Below are 20,091 nucleotides of genomic sequence, written 5' to 3'. Positions count from 1 at the left end.
TCAAATTTTAGCTTCTTATCATTGTTACGGTGAGCCGCCATCTTGTTTGTTTATTTACGGCCGTAAGAGCATCATGAGGCCTAAAAACTCGTTGAACAATCAAAAAGCGGCACAGTTTTCCTGCAGTAAAAAGATACGAAGGACCATAATCTGTCTGTAAAGGTACTCTAGTTTGAAGGACTAAATTGGTCAAATCTACCGAGACCGTGGGTCACTCTGAGACATATGCGGGGATGAAGGAAACGTCCTACTGAACTAACGTTCTCTTGTTTCTCTCGATGTCACTCAGAGGTTCCGACTTGCCAGCGGCTGAAGCATTAGACAGTTAGCGACTGAAATGTTTTAGTGTAAGTTTTCTGTATTAGGTGGAAACTATAGTTTCCAGTAACTCCAGTATCCAGTTTCTCAGTTCTCTCAGTATACTGAGAGCACTGAGCGCGAGAATATCCTTGGTTTATAAACTGGACAATTTTTGGAGGGAATATGACAAGATAACCTAATCTGCTAAAATACATGTGTTCAAATGGGGATGATGCCGCCAGATGACGTCACCAGCGGGGCGATTATTGAAACGTCATCGACTCTATGTCGCCGCTTACGACAAGACATAGCCCTATCTTAACCGTGCAATATATCGCAATTCGATGTCTTATCGGGCTGGTTTAAATTTCAATAATCGGCCCGCAGGCGGTGCATTGTCGCCTTATTCAATCTATTTTAACACTATTTCCCATATTATAGAAAAATCATAATACATACTGCAAAATCAGCGGTTTAAGCACTCTCAGATGATGCTATAAAAATTTACGTACGAATTCTCCATTTGTAGGCTAGGAACTTTCCGCATCCCTGCAGTAACCTGAACACCCGCGGAAGCCCCCTTATCGAAAATCATGCCACCCCCAACTGAATCGGCGAGCAAGAAATGTTAATACTTTCATATTCCCACAGCGAAACAGCTGATTCATTGAGGGCTTTCGGCCGCGGTCGGCCTGCGTTGAAAACTTAACGGCATTATTTTTAATGCCGCTACGGATACTCGAACCGGGTTGTCGGAGAGACCCCCTCCTTGGGCCGGTAGTTCACCGGCGCGAGGATTTCCGGACGGCGAAGTGGCAATGGCGGGAGGTTGTGTGCCATTCTTGAGTTTCGAGTAGGTTCATGCGATCGGCGCACAGTGGATCGATTCAATCAGAGAGGTCGGACATGAAATTTTTGACTAAAACTGCAAATTGTCATGTTCATTTTGTCACATTTTTAATTTCATGGGGTGATAATGGAAGAAAATATTACGGGGAAACCAATGGAACCCCTTTTAGAATGTCAAAGTTTAGCATAAATGTAGTTATAAGCGTTTAAAGTTTCCAAATTTTGTCTGTCCTCTCCTACTGACTCTAGGGTGTGTACTGAAACAGACTGGTTGAACATCAGTTCTTTTACAGTGCTTTATTAGTACATTCCCAAGAAATTCAGCACCTCTTCTACAGAAAAATTCAGTACTTTTCAGTACCTCCAAACAACGAAATTTGAATTTCTCGTTCAAATTGCGACAAAAATGACGCAAATTCCGGACCTTCTTGCGGAATTTCCGCACTTTGTCGGTACTTCCGGATCTGGACTGCCTTTGAAAAATCAGTACTATTTCTACACCTTCCGGAAATTCCGAACTTGTAGACGCCCTGTTCGAACCACTGTGCGGCGAGCCCAGAGCCGAAGAGCGGTGCGCGAGGATTCTCATGGAACAGGTCTCCACGTTCGGACGCATCGGACACCGAGACTTGGAAGTCGGGGGACGAGGGGGTACGGGGGGGGGGGGGGGAGGAGCTTGGGGGCGGCGGTCCCGGGAGAAACGGCAACGGCGCGAGCGGCCACGTCGAGACCCAGACTGGCGGAATCGCGGCGCGGGACTCGGACGCTCGACTTGGATTACGCCTACTGCCCCTACCGAACTCACCTCTGCAAAAGCTGTGCTAGGACCAACTGCGTAGAGGGGTAAAAAGTGCGGGAGGAAGTGGTCCATGAGGAATTTGTAAACATTGATAAGACGTCCGAACGTGATGAAAATCGGAAATTTTGTGGAAAATGCGGCTGAATAAACAATCACTAAAACCAGCAGGCTTAATGAGTTTTTCCAGAGGCTCGATTCCAACTTTATCCTTCTGATATATTTTGAACTATTTTCCGCAAAATGTTGACATTTTTCGTTCGGGTCTAAGACCGATTTCCGCTTTGAGGGAAGCCAAAGTGATGAAGGTGGTGGTCTTTTGGGAATTTGGAAACATTGACGGACGTCCCGAAAGAGATGAAAACTGGAAACTTTGTGAAAAATCCCTAGATAAACAATCATTGGAACTATAGCACATTTAATGACATTTCCCTGGGGTTCGATCCCACTTTTACTCTCCAGTTCTAAAACAACATTTATTTCGCTATAATTTGTATTGTTTTCTTCAAAATTTTGAAATTTTTTGTGCTGTGATCAGTGACATCATTAGACTACAGACAAAATGGCGGCGAAATTATAGCTGGCATTAACCGCGTGTGTTTCTTGTGTGGAATACACAGCTGCGACTTTTATGCAGATCAGTATACAATATTCTACGATGTTATTTAATTTCAATCTTTTGCTTGCCCACTTTAGCCACTGGGTGGTGCAACTTAAGTGAACAAATGCTGCACAACTGCACACATTTCTTCACGAATGTTGTCTTAATGCGTCAAGCCACTCGTGTTTGTAGGCGCGTCAACTTTTCTTCACCGCGTTAAAGTCTCCGCGGTTATCCCAGTATTTTGCCATATTGGCTGGCGATCCACCGTGTCAATTAACGCAGTCATCCCGACTCTAAGACATCCGAGTTGGGCCGTCCGGATGACTCATTGGCGGTTGGGTCGACTAGGCACTAGGCCAGACGCCCAGGCCAGCGGGCAGGGATTCCATTTTTGAGTGCCGAACACGTCTGGAAAGAGGTAAGGAGGTGCAAACTACGTTCAGAGTGTGATTGCAGGCCAGGTCCATGCCAAACCAGGCTCGCCGAGGAAATTGGCGGACCAGGCCAAGTGTGCGTTCGGCACTTCCGAGTCTCGTCTCTCGTCGCGGTGTCAGTGCGTCAGCATGCCCTGGTTCTCTACTTTCACATCGGCGGCCCATGTGATGCTCATGGCTGGCTTCGTAATAGAAGAGCGGACGCCGGCCGGCGCGGCGCACGGTGGATCCAGTCGATGGGGGAGGTCGGACAAAATTTGGAAACTTTAAACGACAATAACTCTGTTTATGCAAAATTTAGAGGTTCTAAAAGTGGTTGAATGGAGATGATGCATGTGTGAGACATTTGCGATTTGATTAATAATTCTTAGGTACAAGTTCGCGAGAAACACGATGGTGCCACTGGTTTTTCTGAAATCCCAAAGCTCAAAAAAGCTCTCAAGTTGAGGCCAAAATGGAGGGGATATTCCACGCTATCCTGAGAGTCCACCTCTACATCAAGATTAACTTTCCATGCAAAGATAGGGAGCAAATACATTAGCAGGGTTGCCGTGTTTTCAGTTTCAGAGTCACCAAATAAAGTGGCAGCCCTGTCAATGTGTTTGCTCCCTATCTTTGCATGGAGAGTTTGCCTTGATGTAGAGGTGGACGCTCAGGATAGCGTGGGATATCCCTCATTTTGGGCCTCAACTTGAGAGCTTTTTTGGAGCTTGGGAGCTGATTTCAGAGAAAACCAGTGGCACCATCGTGTTTCTCACGAACTTTTTAATAGGAATCAACAGTCAAATCGCAAATTCCTCACACATGCAACATCTCCATTGGTTTCCTAGTAAAATTTTCTTCTAGAAACAGCCCTTGAAATTTAAAATGTGACGAAATAAACATCAAAATTAGCAGTTTTATTCAAAAATTTCATGTCCGACCTCTCAAATTGAGTCGATCCACTGTGCGGCGCGGCGTTCGCGTTGAATGATGAACTTGGAGCTTCAGCCGCCTCTCGGGTACACGACCTTCGACTCCTCCCAAGCCTCATTCCTAGTCGGCATCGCAGAAGTTTTAATTGAATTCGTGCCCGAAAATGCGCCGCCATTCTCGCGGTTAAATATGAGCACGCAACTATTTTGACACCTCGGGTGTTGTTTTGCCTGATTGAAAAAGTGAAGGTGCATCGAAAAAATAAGGTCTTATAAAGATCCAGAGTCCAGTATCTTCAAGAAAATTGCGAGAGAAAAGAATCTTGAATCAATGGAATTTTTTCTTGAATCGAAGAGAAATACGGTTAAATTAAGTGACTAGGCTCTTGATGGGAACAAAGATCCGATTGGATCAAGAGACTTTTTCTTGTCAATTTTTTTAAAAGCCTGGACTCTGGATTCATTAGACCTTTTCTTCCAGTGTGGGAGCCAATACTTCCGCAATTTCCTTGCGACGAAACGAGACCTGTTTAAATAATAACCAGTATCATAATAAACCTGTCAAAATATACTCGCGACGATTCGCGATTTGATTAAAAAGGTGACTAATATATATGCAAGCTGGAATAATCGTATGTATCGGCCGTGCTTGTCTTTCTTCCGTCTTGCGGTTAACATGCCCATACCAGACTTGCAGTTTGGTCATGACGTTAAATACGATGCATTTTCGACGTACACGATCTGACGCACTCTTTCATTGTGGATTCGGTCCCTTCTGGAAAGTGATGCTGACCTCCAGAAATCCAATTCCGTTTTTCTTAAAATACCCTGTGTGTGTAAGTTAAGGACCTTTCCTAAATTTCGTAACGCTCTAGGGAGGAGGGGGTTCGAGGTGAGCTTGACGCCTTATGTTTTTACGTTTTAGACGATAGGATCCTACGTCACAAAAGCGTTACAAGAGGATATGGGGAGGGGGTCAAAAATGCTGAAAAGCGCGTTCCGTAATTTAGAGACGGCCCCTTACAAAAATATCTCTTGGAAAATTTCAGATGCATGTTAAATTGCATATAAAGTTCCCCGCAGGGTGTCTACTAAAACAGGCTGGTCAAAAATCAGTGCTTTTACAGTACTTTTTCAGTACATTCCCAAGAATTGCCGTACCTACTTAACAGAAAAATTCAGTACTTTTTCAGTACCTCCATTTGACGTACTTCGAAAAATTTAAAAATTTCAATTTCTAGCTGCGACAAAAATGACAAAAACACGAAAAAAATTCCTGACCTCTTTGAGAAATGTCCGCACTTTCTCGGTACTTCCGGACCACCCTTAAAAAATCAGTACTATTTCCACACTTTCCGAAAATTCCGGACTTACAGACTCCTCAAAAAACCCTCGAGTTTCCCAGAAGACCCCTCTAGTACCGGCAAAAGTTTGGTAGAGTCGCGGTGTTCATACGACGTTCTTCTTTGGGAGTTAGTGTAATAACAGCCGAGGTGACACGACGCCGACGGGACAGTGAGCACGAAAATCTGAGTCCTTGCGTCTTTGTTTGAGACAAACGGTGACTACTGAACACCGAAATGAGCCCGTGTCTCCGGCCCCACGTTTCGTTGCTCAGTTGCTCATAAGTCACAATTTGGAAGATAATCGTGCGCACGTGACAGTCGTCTTCTTACAAGCGCGCCTCCCCCGCGGACTCCGCCTCCACTACTCGTCACAGTTAATGTAAATGGGATCCGAAAATCCTCGTCTCAACACGCAAGACGTGCGCTTCAATGGCCACCTATTCCGTCGTTTCGTCAAGACATTCAGTGATGGAGGAGTAAAATTTCAAAAAATCTTAAACGCCATTAGCTGGATCTACGATTGTGTAGTGTGCTCTTCGTCGTAAATGACTTCACATGGTGTCTACAGACTTGGCGGGGAAAATTTTCCGACTTTTCCAAGTTCTCCCCGACCGGACTACTTCAGGTTCTCTGATTTCTTACAACTGTAGAGAGAAACTAAAGAAAAAATAATATTGATTCATTTGGACTTTTGCTTGAATCAAAAAGAAATGTGCTTAAATTAAGACGCTTGGTTTTCGATTCAAGAAAAAATCCGATTGAATCCAGCGTGCTTTCTCTTCTCAAATTTTTTCGGAGTCTGGACTCAAGATCCAAGAAGCTTTGAAGGAGACACCCTTCCTTGAAAGTGCTGTATGACAAACCGAATCCTTCGATCGATACCGAACATGATCCCAGTGTTTTTTATTCACGTGAATCATACGAAAAAGGATGAGAACACGTGAAATACAAGCTGAAAAAACCGGTCGAGCTTCCTTGTGCTTATTTTCATCCTATAAATTTGACACCGCTGTTTTAAGTTGGGAATCGAGTCGCTGCGATGCGAGCCTGCGCGCCGCACAGTGGACCCAGTTGATGGAGGAAGTCGGGACAATATACCGGAACTTTAAAAGCTTGAATCATCGTGTATATGAAACGTCGAGGTTTAGAAAGTGATTCCGTTGGTTATCTCGTCAAATTATCTTCAAAAAGCACCCCTTAAAAGTTTAAATCTCGACGAAATAAACACCAAAATTTGCAGTTGAAGTAAAAAAATGTTCGGCCGACCCCTCAATTTGACTCGAATCACTGTGCGCCGAGCCGAGGCGCAGCGGAGCGGTGACCGGAGGATTGACCTTGCTCTTGAAAAAACTTGAACCGACGTCAAAAATTTCTCGGCCGGTATTTCACTCCGCGTGAGAGTGTCACTGCCCCCAATGAATTTTTACAGTTCGATATTTCGAGCCCCCCCCCCCCCCCCAAATCGAACACGAATCCCGATCTGGATATGGAAGCGTGTTATCTGACGGAGGGCTTTTAAGGATGACGTTGTGCATCGGAAGAGGATAGGATGACGCCGCCATTAACGGTCTCTCGGCTTCATAACTGCACGCTTCTGTCCCGCGACTAAACACCGACGACGATATATTTAAAGGGTGAACATGCACGTTGGTTGATGGATGGTATTATGGTACGGTGATGGGTATGGTTTGGCCATAGAGTACACTAGGGGGCTACGCCCCCTGGCCGCTACGCGGCCCAACCCCCCGAAGGCGCTCCGCGCCATCAATGGGCCGCTTCGCGGCCCTATTTTTACCCTCCTATTAGTATTAGTTTTATTTTTCCCCTAAAAAAATTCGATATGAGGTATACTTAATAGAATGAAATAATTTTTGGTTTTGATGAATAAAGAAAAAAAAAATTTTTGAAGTCAAAAGGACGCGTTTTGGAATGACTGCTTGATGAAATATTACAGTAAAACAACGATCTGTTTAAATCGGATAATTATTAAGTATCTCTGGAGGCGGGGATCGAACCCACACCTTGATCAATGTGGACACTTCCGACGTCGTAGACGACTCGGCCACCGCTCGTCTTGAGGTAATCGGCGGAAATCTTGTGTAGATAAGTGTAGAGCTGATGCGCAGGCTACACACCTACTGCGCAACCTCCTCGACCACTGCGCATCCTCCCGCGCATAGCGGTAGCAGTCCCGGAGCACTCTGTAAATTCACTCACTTTAATAACGTGATTTTAAAAAAACCTGGGTCCTTTTTCCAAAATCTGATTAGAGCGGGCTCATCTAGAGCCTATTACCTGTCGATTTACGCAAAAATCATGGAAATCGGCCCAGTAGAATGCTCAAACGAACTATGACAAAACACATAAATTTACATTGTTTATATGGGAGAATTCGCAACTTTACCACGTAATATAAAAAAACCTGGGCCATATTTTCAAAATCTGAAAAGAGTTGGCTTATCTAGAGACAATTGCCCGTCAATAGCCGCAAAAATCATGAAAATCGGCCCGGTAGAACGCTGGAACTAAGCGTCACCAGTTTCGCAAAATTAGGAGGTCTTGGAGCTTATAGTATAGATAGAGTCGTAATGTAAGTGGGAGAGCTGGCGCCACTTTTAAGCATTTTCCATGTCCCGAATTCCGAGACTCCTGTGTGACGCCGGGTCACTTTTTCGATACTTAATCGATTGTTTGCGATACACGGGTACCCGGCCATCCGATGACAACAACAACAACAACAACAACAACAACAACAACAACAACAAAGGAGATAGGAATTACCACGTATTCCACACCGCCATTTTGGATCGAAAATGTATCGAAAAAGCGACCCGAACTCGGCGCACACCGGGCTCGGAATTCGTCGAGCAGAACATGGCACCAGTTCTCCCACTTACATTACGACTCTATGTACTCTATGGATTTGGCATGGTTTGGTATAGTCTGGCAATGAAAAAGTATAGTAAAATATAGTGCGATGCACTTAAGTGCAATACAGTATGCGATATCATGCTATATTACGCGTTTTGTAGATGTTGACAAAGTGTTTATTGATTATAACGTTCCCTGACTTTTAAATGTTTTAAGGCATGATTTTCCCCCAAAACATTCAATTCACGTAAAATTGTAAGCATGGAGCCTCTTGAAATTGAAGAAAAATTAAATTTTTACGCTGTAAAAAAAAATAAGGTTCTGCAGCCGAGTTCCCTGACTTTTACGAGGTCAGGAATAATTCTTCTGATTTTTTAGATTTTTCCTGACCTTTTAAGAAATCGTCACCCTGTATTATTGTGCAGCATAGTATGCGGTGTGGTATAGCAGTTAGAGGGCCGGATTAGCTGAGGTGATGTAGTGCTGTAGCACTCCGGGCCCTGGCCGTTTTTTTTCTTAAAAATTCCGGATTCATTAGGGATCCTTGGAATCTATATATATAAAGTCGCTTTATAACGCACTCTGGCGTTCTACGACACCCAAGCGCCACATATGCCTGTCTTCCCAGAGGTTATCGGGCAACTGACACCGCAACATCTCTTTGTCAACGCCCTGCCGCCAACCCTTTACGGGACGTCCCCGTCGCCTCTTCCCAGGTGGTACCCAATCCAAAACTTGTTTGGGCAACCTCTCCTCCGACATTCTTTGCACATGTCCATACCAGCATAACTGCCTGGACATGACGTCGTGCACGATATCTTTCTCAACCTTCATCACCTGGCGAATTCTCTCATTACGGACACGGTCCCGTCTCGAAATGCCGGCAGATCGCCGCCAAAAATCCATTTCAGTTGCCCTCAACATTTCTTGCGTTCTTTTCGTCAAAGGCCACACTTCACTACCATAGAGCACGATACTTTTAACGATGGCGTCATATATCCGGTGCTTGTTTGCCTTTGAGATGCTCTGATCCCAGAGCACCCCGTTCAGCATCGCGATGGCTCTCCTGCCCTGGATGATCCTGTCCTTAATTGCTCTATCCATCCTTCCATCCTGATCGAGCCAAACACCGAGATACTTATACTCGTCACACTCTTCGATGCGCCGTCCATCCTCAAGCTCTATGCTTTGCCGTTGATGCGCTGCTCCCACGACCAGCTTCTCTGTCTTGGACACACTAACGTCCATGCCCCATTTCCGATATTCTTCGACCAACTTCCGCGTCATGTAATCTACATCCTTGGAATCTAAAAGACAAATTCATAGAGGCCTTGCTTAAGCCTAGGATTTTGGGTGTCATGGGGCCCTCACATTTTAGGATATGGGACCCCTAATAACCAGTGGTCCGGGCCTTGAGCGCAAATCCAGCCTTGAGTATAGTATACTATAGTATGATGTAGTATCGTATTGTATAGTAGAGTATACATAGCACAGTTCAATACAGCACAGTATGTTACGGTGCATAATCGATAGGTTCTTCTTGGAACTATGCATTTGTTAATTTTCATAAATCTTCCTAATAATTAATAATGATGATAATCTTGAATGAGCCGATCAATCAAGAAATTATATTTTTTATTCTGAAATTCTACTCCCGACGACTCATCCTCTCCAAGGTTACGTAAATAAATAATTAAAGCGAATAATACGACTGAGATTAATCCATGGAAATAAGCCTAAACCATTAAAAAACGAGCGTGATAAGATAAAAAACATGTCGACTTGAGAAAGACTGCTTACCTTCGTGTGGAGGAAAGCCAAGCTTTTGTTGACATTCTCGACTTTGTGGACGCGCATTCGGCCACTGTTTGGCTTCCCGAGTTTCTCACCAGAGATAATCTCGAGGAGCTTAAGTAATTTCTTCCCATCCGCCAGATCTGTAAACAGATCCTCCACCTCCATCCGAGCCTGAAAAATAAAGTAAGGAATTTCAGGAACTTCTTCTTGTTCTTCGTGTCTAGGAGAAAAAAAGAGGAAAAAATCGGGCTTGGATTTTGTCCTGCCACTGAAAAAAAATCTCGGTGTGAAAAATCTCACTAAGAAGAGGGTAAAATTACCAAGAATTCAGGGTTCTATTTGATCCCAGTTTTTTCTTGGTAAAATTACCATTTATGGAATTGGTAGTTTTACCGAGAAATCTCGGTAAAATTATTGAACTTTCTCGATAATTTTACTGGACCTTGGTAAAAACGCCAATATTTTTTATCGACTGTGGTAGAATTACCGAGATAAAATGGCAAAGTTACCGGGAATTGATTACCAATAAAAGAGGTATTCTTAGCTGAAAAAAACAGTAAAAATACCTGTTTTTAGGTAAGCTTACCAGTCTGCCTTGGTAAAATTACCAATAATTGGTAAAAAAAGTGAGATGAAAAAGGTACCAACGGACCTTGGTAAAAACGCTGAGAGTTTTTTTATTAGATAACTCACAGAGTATCGGTAAAACACTATTCAAAACATGCACAGTCTTTGTAACAAGACAAATTGTGTGTCGTTTTCTACCAATTGGAAGTGGAAAGCTCCGTCGAATTTTCAATTATGTGTAAATCCAATTTTTCTTATCGGATGCTTGGCAAAGTTGGTCGAATGCTTCCGTCACAAATATCTTTTTGAATCCTAACTATTACAGGGTGTCTATTAAAACATACTGGTCAAAGATCAGTACTTTTACATTACTTTTTTCATACATTCTCGAGAAATTCAGGATCTCCTCAACAGAAAAATTCAATACTTTTTCAGTACAACTTTTTGACGGAATTCGAAAAATTTATAAACGTTTAGATTCTCGCTGAAATTGCGGAATTAAAATGACTGACGCAGACGCAAAATTTCATTGATGGCTTGAAGGTTAACCGACTGCACAATCGCGATCTTGTAAGCAAATACTACTCTAAGGAATAATGAACGCGCAGGGGACTGCTTACTTTCCGGTACTTCCGGACCACCCTCAAAAAGTCAGTACTATTTCCAGACTTTCCAGAAATTCCGGACTAATAGACACCCTGGAATAAAAAGTAAAAAGAAGGAGAATCTGAGCCTTCTTTTTCGGCGACTATGCAGTTTAAGCTACTTCGTAGTCGAAACTTTTGTATAATGGATTTCGGTCTCCACGGAACTGCGTAGCTCCATATCTCGCTACTATGTAATTTTCTTCGATGGCAGAAAATTGCCACATCTGATTGATTGAAGTAGACGCCAAGAGGGAGAAAACTAGGAAATCCATCGATATCGATTAAAAGGAATCCTTGCCAAGTAAGACGAGCGTAACTGTAGCCAACTACGGCTAATAGGAAGTGACTGAATTTTTACGACTAAGGCGAGAAAGTGTCTTCGAGACCTGGAATTTAAACTAGATCCAAAAAAGAGATCACGAACCGATTATTTTACTTCAAATAAAACTCATCAAATGAGTGAATTTTTCTATTTTTTATACTAGATTTTTCTCTTTTTTAGTTCCTCGACTCGTTGAGATTTTTTTTTTATTTACCGAGCAAATAAAATTAAAACTCCTATCATCAGTAAAATAGATTTGCAATATGATTACATGTTTAATTTCGTTGAAACCCTTCCAATTCTATAGTGCAGTTCTTGTTTTCTGATTGAGTTTCGTAGTGAGCTCTATCATGAATGACAATTGGTAGATATTTTCTCAGAGCTCACAGAAAAACAGGATACTTCAGTTTACAATGTTTTATAAAAGTGTTGTTCATGCAAGTTTGAAAAAATTATGACGAACTTTTGAATTAGATTAATTGTTAAATTACTAAGTAAAACAACCAAAATGATGGAAAAATCCGAGTCCCAAGACGCCTTGTGGTGCCAAGTGTCACTTTATGTAAGTGAAAAATAAATGATGCTTAGCTTAGGGGAGATGTCCAATAACTTTAACTCTTACATGAAATCTGGCTAAAGATATTAATAAAGATGTACAATAGAGAGCCAGGGATGCTAAGCTACCAAATGTTTCGAAATGGTGCGGCGGCCGTATAAATTAACTAGGGGGCTACGCCCCCTGGCCGCTACGCGGCCCAACCCCCTGAAGGCGCCCCGCGCCATCAATGGGCCGCTTCGCGGCCCTATTTTTACCCTCCTATCGATGTTAGTTTTATTTTTCCCCTAAAAAATTACGATATGAGGTATACTTTACTTTTAGAGTGAAATAATTTTTGGTTTTGATGAATAAAGAAACAAAAAATTTTTTTGAATTCTAAAGGACGCGTTTTGGAATGACTGCTTGATGAAATATTGCAGTGAAACAACGAACATTGATAATCAGGTAATAATTAAGGTTATCGGGAGACGGGGATCGAACCCACACCTTGATCTATGTGAGACGCTTCTGACGTCTTTGACGACTCGGCCACCGCTCGTCATGAGGAAGTCATCGCGAATCTTGTGTAGATAAGTGTAGAGCTGATGCGCAGGCTACACAGCTACTGCGCAACCTCCTCGACCACTGCGCATCCTCCCGCGCATAGCGGTAGCAGTCTCGGAGCATTCTGAAAATTCACTCACTTTTATAACGTGATTGTAAAAAAACCTGGGTCCTATTTCCAAAATCTGAATAGAGCGGGCTTATCTAGGGCCAATTACCCGTCGATTACCGCAGAAAAACTTGGAAATCGGCCCGGTAGAACGCTCAAACGAACTATGACAAAAAATATAAATTTACATTGTTTAAATGGGAGAATTCGCAACTTTACCACTTAATATAATAAAACCTAGGCCATATTTTGAAAATCTAAAAAGAGTTGGCTTATCTAGAGACAATTGCCCGTCGATAGCCGCAAAAATCATAAAAATCGGCTTGGTAGAACGCTGGAACTAAGCGTTACCAGTTTCGCAAAATTAGGAGGTCTCGGAGCTTATAGTATAGAAGTGTCAATAAAATCAATAAAAATCCGCTCAGATTGCAATATAATGTAGCAGCTGAGAGCGCCGTTATGGAGACCGTGTGAAAATCGCAATAAAACACATAAAATTTAAATAAGTTTGAGAAATCAGAAAAGCTACTTGGCCAAACCTTAATATATATTAAGCAATTGAGTGAGGAGTGGTTTTGGGTCACCGGGAATTCCGATACATTTTGCCGCCATTCCGATCATTTTACTTAATTCATGGTACTTGTACGGACATTTATTTCTATTTTATTTTTTGGTTCAACAAATAAAAATTAAATGCTAGGAATCCCCGGCAGTTGATTATCACAAGAAAAGTTGGCAATTTCACCGCTTTTTTCTCGAACTAAATTCGCCTCAAAGAGTACACTACACATTCTGGCCAGTGTAAAACTTTCGGTGTAAAGTTTTTCATTTGTATGCTTCTCTTCCATGGTATTTTATCAGTTCAATCAGAATGACAGTAGAATGTTTGAGATAAAATGGGCAGTTTTCATTGTAAGATTCATTCTTTTAATGGACGACCAGCGACAGGAATAAAGCTTGGCAATGTTGCTGTGGGAAGGTATGGCGCTGTGACGCTGTGCTTTCGAGCAGTCAGCAGGCTAGAGGGATTTTAGCTTTCTTGGAATCTTGGAAGAGAGCGTATGGTCATAGGTACCCGAGAAGAAGCCTCTAAAAAAGGAATGAAAGTCTGTTTTGAGCTGGACTCGTCTCGGAAATCCGCACGGGAAAAGAAACGGATAGAGGAGCCGTCAAGGTTAGCCAACGGTTCATTCCACCTGTGTCAATATTCGTTGCACTTTCAATGACGTCACCAAAACCCCATTTAGAGTCAGGTTATCCCTATGTCTTGCTAGGAAAAACCGGTTCGCAAGAAATGAAGAAGTTTTACCGATCCATGAAAAAATAACCATCAAGCAATACAGTATATCAGTGAAACAGCACAGTGAAATTACCGAATCACGGATCTCCCAAGTTATCGTTCGAAAATATTTACGCTCGTTCATTTTTTAGAGAAAGTACTAATTGACGTTTCTCATTCTCTCCATTGTTTTTCGCGCTACACTCACCGCAAACTGTACTAAAATCAACACAAAATTTGTGTTGGTTTGTGCTTCACTTATTATACTGACCAAAGTTAACACAAGAGCACAAATATTTTCATCGGTGAAATAATTTCAGATTTTACCCAAATGTTCTGAAGTAAGTTTGGATGTCCTGTATTTAAATATACCCACTTGAACGCAATGATTTTACGGTAATCCTTGGATGAAAGAGCCCGAGGGCCACCGTTTATCTGAATGAAGAGTTGTTGAACGCACACATACACTTTCTGAGAAATAAGATGTGCAATCTATTGCGTCACACTTCAGTTCACTCTTTTGATGCTTGGCGATGCGTAAAATGATCATCGAGACGGAGGACACAGTGAACGGGGGGAGAAAATGTACACAAGTAAGAGAGAAAAGCAAATTTGCTGCACTCTCCTTCATATCTTGCGATTGCTGACTCCACTCGAGTGCTGTGTAGGAATTCGCTTGACCGCAGGAGTATATGGATTGCATTTTGCAAAAAGGAACCACTAGCAGTGCAATGATGCTAAGATTGTGCAACTTCATCTTTTGCAATCAAATTGCGGAAATCGTGAAAAACTATGAAATTTAGATGGTGATTTTTGTCTTAAATTTACAGTTTTTAGCGAGTAAAATAGAAACTTTTAATGGATAATCGGGTTTTTCCTCTAAGAAAAAAGAAGTTGCACAATCTTAGCAACATTGCAATGCTGGTGGTTCCTTTTTGCAAAATGCAATCCACATAGTCGAGTCAATTTGACCCGACTTGAGATTTCTACGAGTAGTCATCAAAAAAAAAAAAAAAAAAATAATCCCTCACAGGACATAACTCTCGCCAAAATGCTAGGTTTTAGCTTGAGAGGCATTTAAATATGTTTCTACCTATTTCTTTTACTTTCTCTTTTTCAAAATTCTTATTGATTTGGACACATCATCGTATATTTTGAGCAACCTTAACTTTAGCTTTTCTCATACTTCAAAAATAAGAGACGCCTTGACGTTGGTTGATGAAATTGCAGAGATACAACTACTCGTGCTTGATGAAATCCATGTTGCATAAGCGAAATTGATGGCACGATGGCTCGACAAACAAACATCAAGCGGAACACAACATAGAAAGAGGACGCGTGTTGATGACGGCGCGGAGATACAACTATTCGAGCTTCACGGATGTCCATGTTGCATCTGCAAAATTGAAGGCGCGATGGCGCGAGGCGCTACCGACCCGCGGCGCGGGTGCGTGGAAGGCCTAAAAGAGTGCTTCAAAAGGGGGAGTCCCCACCTTGCTTAATTATCTCTGCTGCCAATGCGTAATTATGGATGTGAATGAAGCACCTTGAAAAAATACATTTTGGAATTTCGGAAGGCTTCAAAGCAAGAGAAAAAAGATAGATTTTCCGAACAGTTGTCTACCAGTTACTATGTACATTCGAGGCTATCATTCAAGGGCTTTCAAGTAAATTTGAACACTTACAAGATTAAAGACAGGTATTCGAGTACTTGATACTTCGACAAAAAAAAATCAATTTTAGTCAAAGACCTTTCGAAACTTCCTGAACCCTACCCTGAGGAAAACTTCATTTGGATGGATTACAATTCGTTTTTCTGGGTCTTGTCACGGATGAGAATGGAATCTGCATGAGGTCAGATCAAATGACGATGGGAAATAATAACTTTGAATTATGGCTACTCATGGTCATCTCCAGGAGCAAGTTGAGCACAAGCAAATCGCTTGAGAGAAATATGCTCCACCCGAATAGTACTAGCTCATGGAGTCTATATTCTGAATGAGCCAGCAAGTATTTCCATTAACCAGTCAACACCGTTACCTATTCAATATGCGCTGCACATAGAGAAAAAAAAGACGGCCTAGCGATGCGCGGCCGCTGTGAGTTTGGTCCGTGTCAACAAGACGAATTTTGATTAAGTAGTCGTTGTTTGTGGACGTTGTTGTAGTTCAAGTTGTTGACTCACAAGCAAATGGTGCGTGATTTTTTTTTTTTTTTTTTTGAGCCCTTGATAATTTTTTTACAATTTTGAGCTAAAAAACATTGCTTTTACAACACACTTGGACCAAAAATCTCATTTCCAGTGCCACTTGGTTAGAAAGGAGAGTATTAGTGGTAAATATCTCATTTGAAAAAAAATAATCTCTTGTATCCAGGGTCCAGACTCTTAAAAATTTGACAAGAAAAAATACTATTGATTCAATCCAATTTGTTCTTGAATCAACAGGAACTTCTCTTAAATTAAGAGTCTTGGCACTCGAGTCTCGATTCAAGCAAAAAGCCGGTTGAATCAAAAGTATTCTCCCATGTCAAATTTGTTACGAGTCTCGATTATCGATCCATTGAAACTTTTTTTCCTAGCGCTACTACCAACTGCGTCCTGCTATCTGTTAAAAAAAAAAGATTGACGTTTAGAAGTGTTGGAAAACAAGTTTTGTGAGCCATTGTTCCAGTAATTTTTTTGACCTTTCCGCTTCAAGACTTTCCCAGGCTTTGATACTAAATATTAAACAATTGTGCTTTTTTTACGGGATGTGAAACATTATGTATAAACACCGCGTTTCCTTCGGCGTATCTCTTTCCCTTCCGGATGATTCCATATTTAGCATCAAAAATTACTTCTAAAACTTTATAGATACCGATACTATCAATCTCTGGGAGAAATTGCATTCTGTGCCTAATATTTTCGATCTTAAAAATGAATGCTGCTACTTCAAAAATCCCTCAAACCTCATCTGTTCGGGACTCTAATTTCAGGTGGGCAAGTGTTCTTGCATTTAATAATTCCCTTAATTTTTCAATAGGTTTTGGGGATTTAAACAATACATTTTATGACTTTTACGTGACTTTTCAATGTATTTTTAGAATGAGTTTTTAAGAAAATGCTTTCCAAAATTTTTTTTAGCGCAAAGCCTCTTGAAAATGAAAATCATCAAATGTTTCTGGCTTGTAGAACGAATTTCAAAGTTCTAAACGGAATTATAAGACAGATCACTAAATTTTCAGTGTTTCGCAAAATTCCCTGACTTTTTAAGAACCTGTCCCCAAGTACTACCAGTGCATCAGTTTTGAGCACCCTCACGATTTCTGAGGAGTATTTAATTCACGGAAAACCCTTTCCTGATGACACCGATATCTCTATCTAGTTCTTCCTATCGCTAGGGTCGGTCGTCTCTCCGATGCCGGACACAACCATGAGAAAAAAACCAGGCGAAATGGGCGGAGAGAGACGACTGACAAATCGTGCTACACACGCGACAGTGACAGAACAGAAAACAACATAGTAACACGCTAGCCGGTCACAAGGACAGCTTCAGTTGAGAGAGGAACGCCAAAGACGTGAGACTAAACAATGGAACCTAATTATTATGCGACCGAAGAGCCGAGACGAGTTGTTCAAACAATTCGCCACTGATGGGTGTGATGCGGCTAGCGGAAAGACGCGAGGGGGCCAGGGGGCGGGAGGAGGGGGGGGGGGTCCTAAAAAGCGGAACCGTGGCTTCACGGATTTACCGATCAGTCAACGCACGCGGCCAGCGCAGCGGTAGAAACCTTGACCCAATTAGAGAACAACGCCACGCTGCGATCAGCCGAAATATTCGGCGGAAAGGGATGGTCAGCTAAGCGGATTCGCTAGGGTCGTGGGTGTGGCAGTGCGGAATAGCGGGGTTCCTATAGAGGAGAAAAGGGAGGTGGCTACATTTTAGGAATTTTGGATTTCGTCGATGACGTGCGTGAGTTGAGGACGGACTGATTTTTGTCATCGATTTTCTCGAAAATAGTTTAGTTTGTGGTAGGGAAAAAAATTGATGAAATGTTTTGATCAAAACGCGTTCCATTTTTGCCTACGACCTCCGAAGTTGTGCACGTGCGCTGCCCTCCGCAATGTCAAACAGCGTACGCACCTCAAAACTTAGCAGCGCGATTCGCGAGGAGCCGAGAGCAAAACCGGAGATAGCTGTGGAGACGGCGCAATGCTTGAAGTATCCTTGCAGTTTTGCAGGCGCTTCCTGTGATCGTTTTTTGCGCTAAGTGCAAGGCTCAGAGTTCTGGGAATTTTCTTCCGGAAGATGAAGTCTCTTTGTACAGATCCCGTCACAATTATGAGGCAACAAGACTTTATCGCATACCTACGAAAAAAAAGAGCTTGGTCTCTTTTTCTTCGACTCGGAGATTTTAACGCAAAGTAGAAAAGTTTGATGGGGCGAAACGTGTGGTGTACTACTTGGGTGTTATTTTAAAAAATTACTGCGGAAGCGATTCATTCTTGAGAAATTTACTGCGAAAGGGTTGAGTGCTAAAACAATCACGGCGTTTAATTTTGAGCAAATTACTGTGAACGCGCAATGTTATAGTGCAAAGGCAGAATCCCTGGTTTCTCGAAATTGCGTACTTCGGCCGAGGAAATCTCTGCACCTCTGGAAGGAATCGCCGTCAATTTTTAGACGGTTGAGTACCCGCGTTTTTATTTCATTGCCGTTGAGATGGAAAAACGATAAAAGAATGTTAGAATCAATACCTTCAAAATATGAAGACGGAGAGGAAAAAGTATGGAGGGTGTGGGAGATGGCAACTACACTGAATAAAATTTCGTTTCGCAAAATAGCTGGGTAATTGCGACTAATTGTAGTATACCCCCCTCTCCTCTCTCTGCCTAGCCTGAGTATCAATAGTTCTCGCTTGCCCATGTAAGTGTTTTGTACGGCACGTTACCGATTGAGCTTCTTCCGTGTCACGTGATGGCACGCGAAAATATGCTGCATCTTTGGTTCCTCACAATATACGCGGTGACAGAAACCTGACATGAGTCGGCTCGAGAAAGAATTCATCACTGGGTCACGAAGTGATCGAAAAATGAGGTAGCGAGCTCAACTTAATTTCATGGTCCTCTGTTTTTCGCCTCTCTGGCCCATAATAACGCGTTGTCGATTTTAAAAGAAAAACACTCGAACTGGCAGTGTGTAAAAAATGGAATCAGATCAGTATTACATGATGTTCCTTGAACTGATCTGCGATGCGCATACACTCAAATTAATGAGCTTCATTTTGATGAGGGGTGTTTTGCTCCCTATTGTACTTTGCAGGGTTGCCACAAAATTTAGAAAATGAAATTCACCGACATCTTTGAGTAAAATTCCCTGACAATTGAAGTATGCCTTATGGCTGAAAAAGGCATGATTTGGAATAGTTTCAGGGCAAAACTTGTTGTTCTGAACGTTAAATCCACTCTAGAAAGCTAATACAGGTAAATTAAAAAAGTTTCACTGACATTTTCGTCATTTTCCCTGACATTTCCAGGTTTCCTCTGACTTTTAAGACTTCCCTGACATTTTGGCCATTTTCCCAGAAATTTCCAGGTCTCCTCAGATTTTTGAAAATTCCCTGGCATTTCCTGGTATTCCCTGACTGTGGCAACCCTGATTTGATGGGGAAACGAAAATTATTACAACTACATGTCAAATAAGTGTACGCACAGTAGCGCATTTTGCGTGTTTATAATAGATAATTAAAATGAAAAGTCTTGCCTTCCACGCTTGCTGATTTTTCTATTCGTATCCCCCCCCCCCCCCACCACTTCGACTCACTCAGGATCCGCCGCTGGCAGTCGGTTTCTGCAGGAGTAGAGTGCGGCCCACCGGTTGGCTCAAAAGCAGACAACCCGACGTATAAATAGATCGGATAAAACCCGAGGATCAACTTCAAGTGCCAGTACGGCTAGATAAGAGGGGGTTACGCAACTCCTTTCCGTTTTGCTGGTGCACAATTATGGAAAGATGTAGTGGCTGCCGCGGCAGTCCCGAAGGTATGCACTTCGAAAGCTTTCGAACGGGCGCGGATTGGACGAAATATAAATAACGCGGCGAGAAACCTGTTTTTCTAAAGCGGCACGGGGGAAAAAAGGAGAAAAATTGAGTCAAGGCGAGCGGGTGCGACC

General features: G+C 42.3%; 1 protein-coding gene across 2 annotated transcripts in view; it reads right to left on the bottom strand.

The window, feature by feature from the left end:
* kst (spectrin beta chain, non-erythrocytic 5 kst) overlaps positions 1–20,091 on the bottom strand; it is a 161,528-nt gene that overhangs the window by 68,939 nt on the left and 72,498 nt on the right. For both annotated transcript variants that reach the window (XM_019043341.2, XM_072300393.1), the window contains exon 3: positions 9,915–10,082. In XM_019043341.2, the coding sequence (XP_018898886.2) occupies positions 9,915–10,082 (168 nt within the window). The remainder of the gene's footprint in view (positions 1–9,914; positions 10,083–20,091) is intronic.

Source organism: Bemisia tabaci, chromosome 5 (genome assembly GCF_918797505.1).
Source record: "Bemisia tabaci chromosome 5, PGI_BMITA_v3".
NCBI lineage: Eukaryota > Metazoa > Arthropoda > Insecta > Hemiptera > Aleyrodidae > Bemisia > Bemisia tabaci.
Note: the sequence above shows the minus strand (reverse complement) of the source record. Positions and strands in the feature narration are given on the sequence as shown.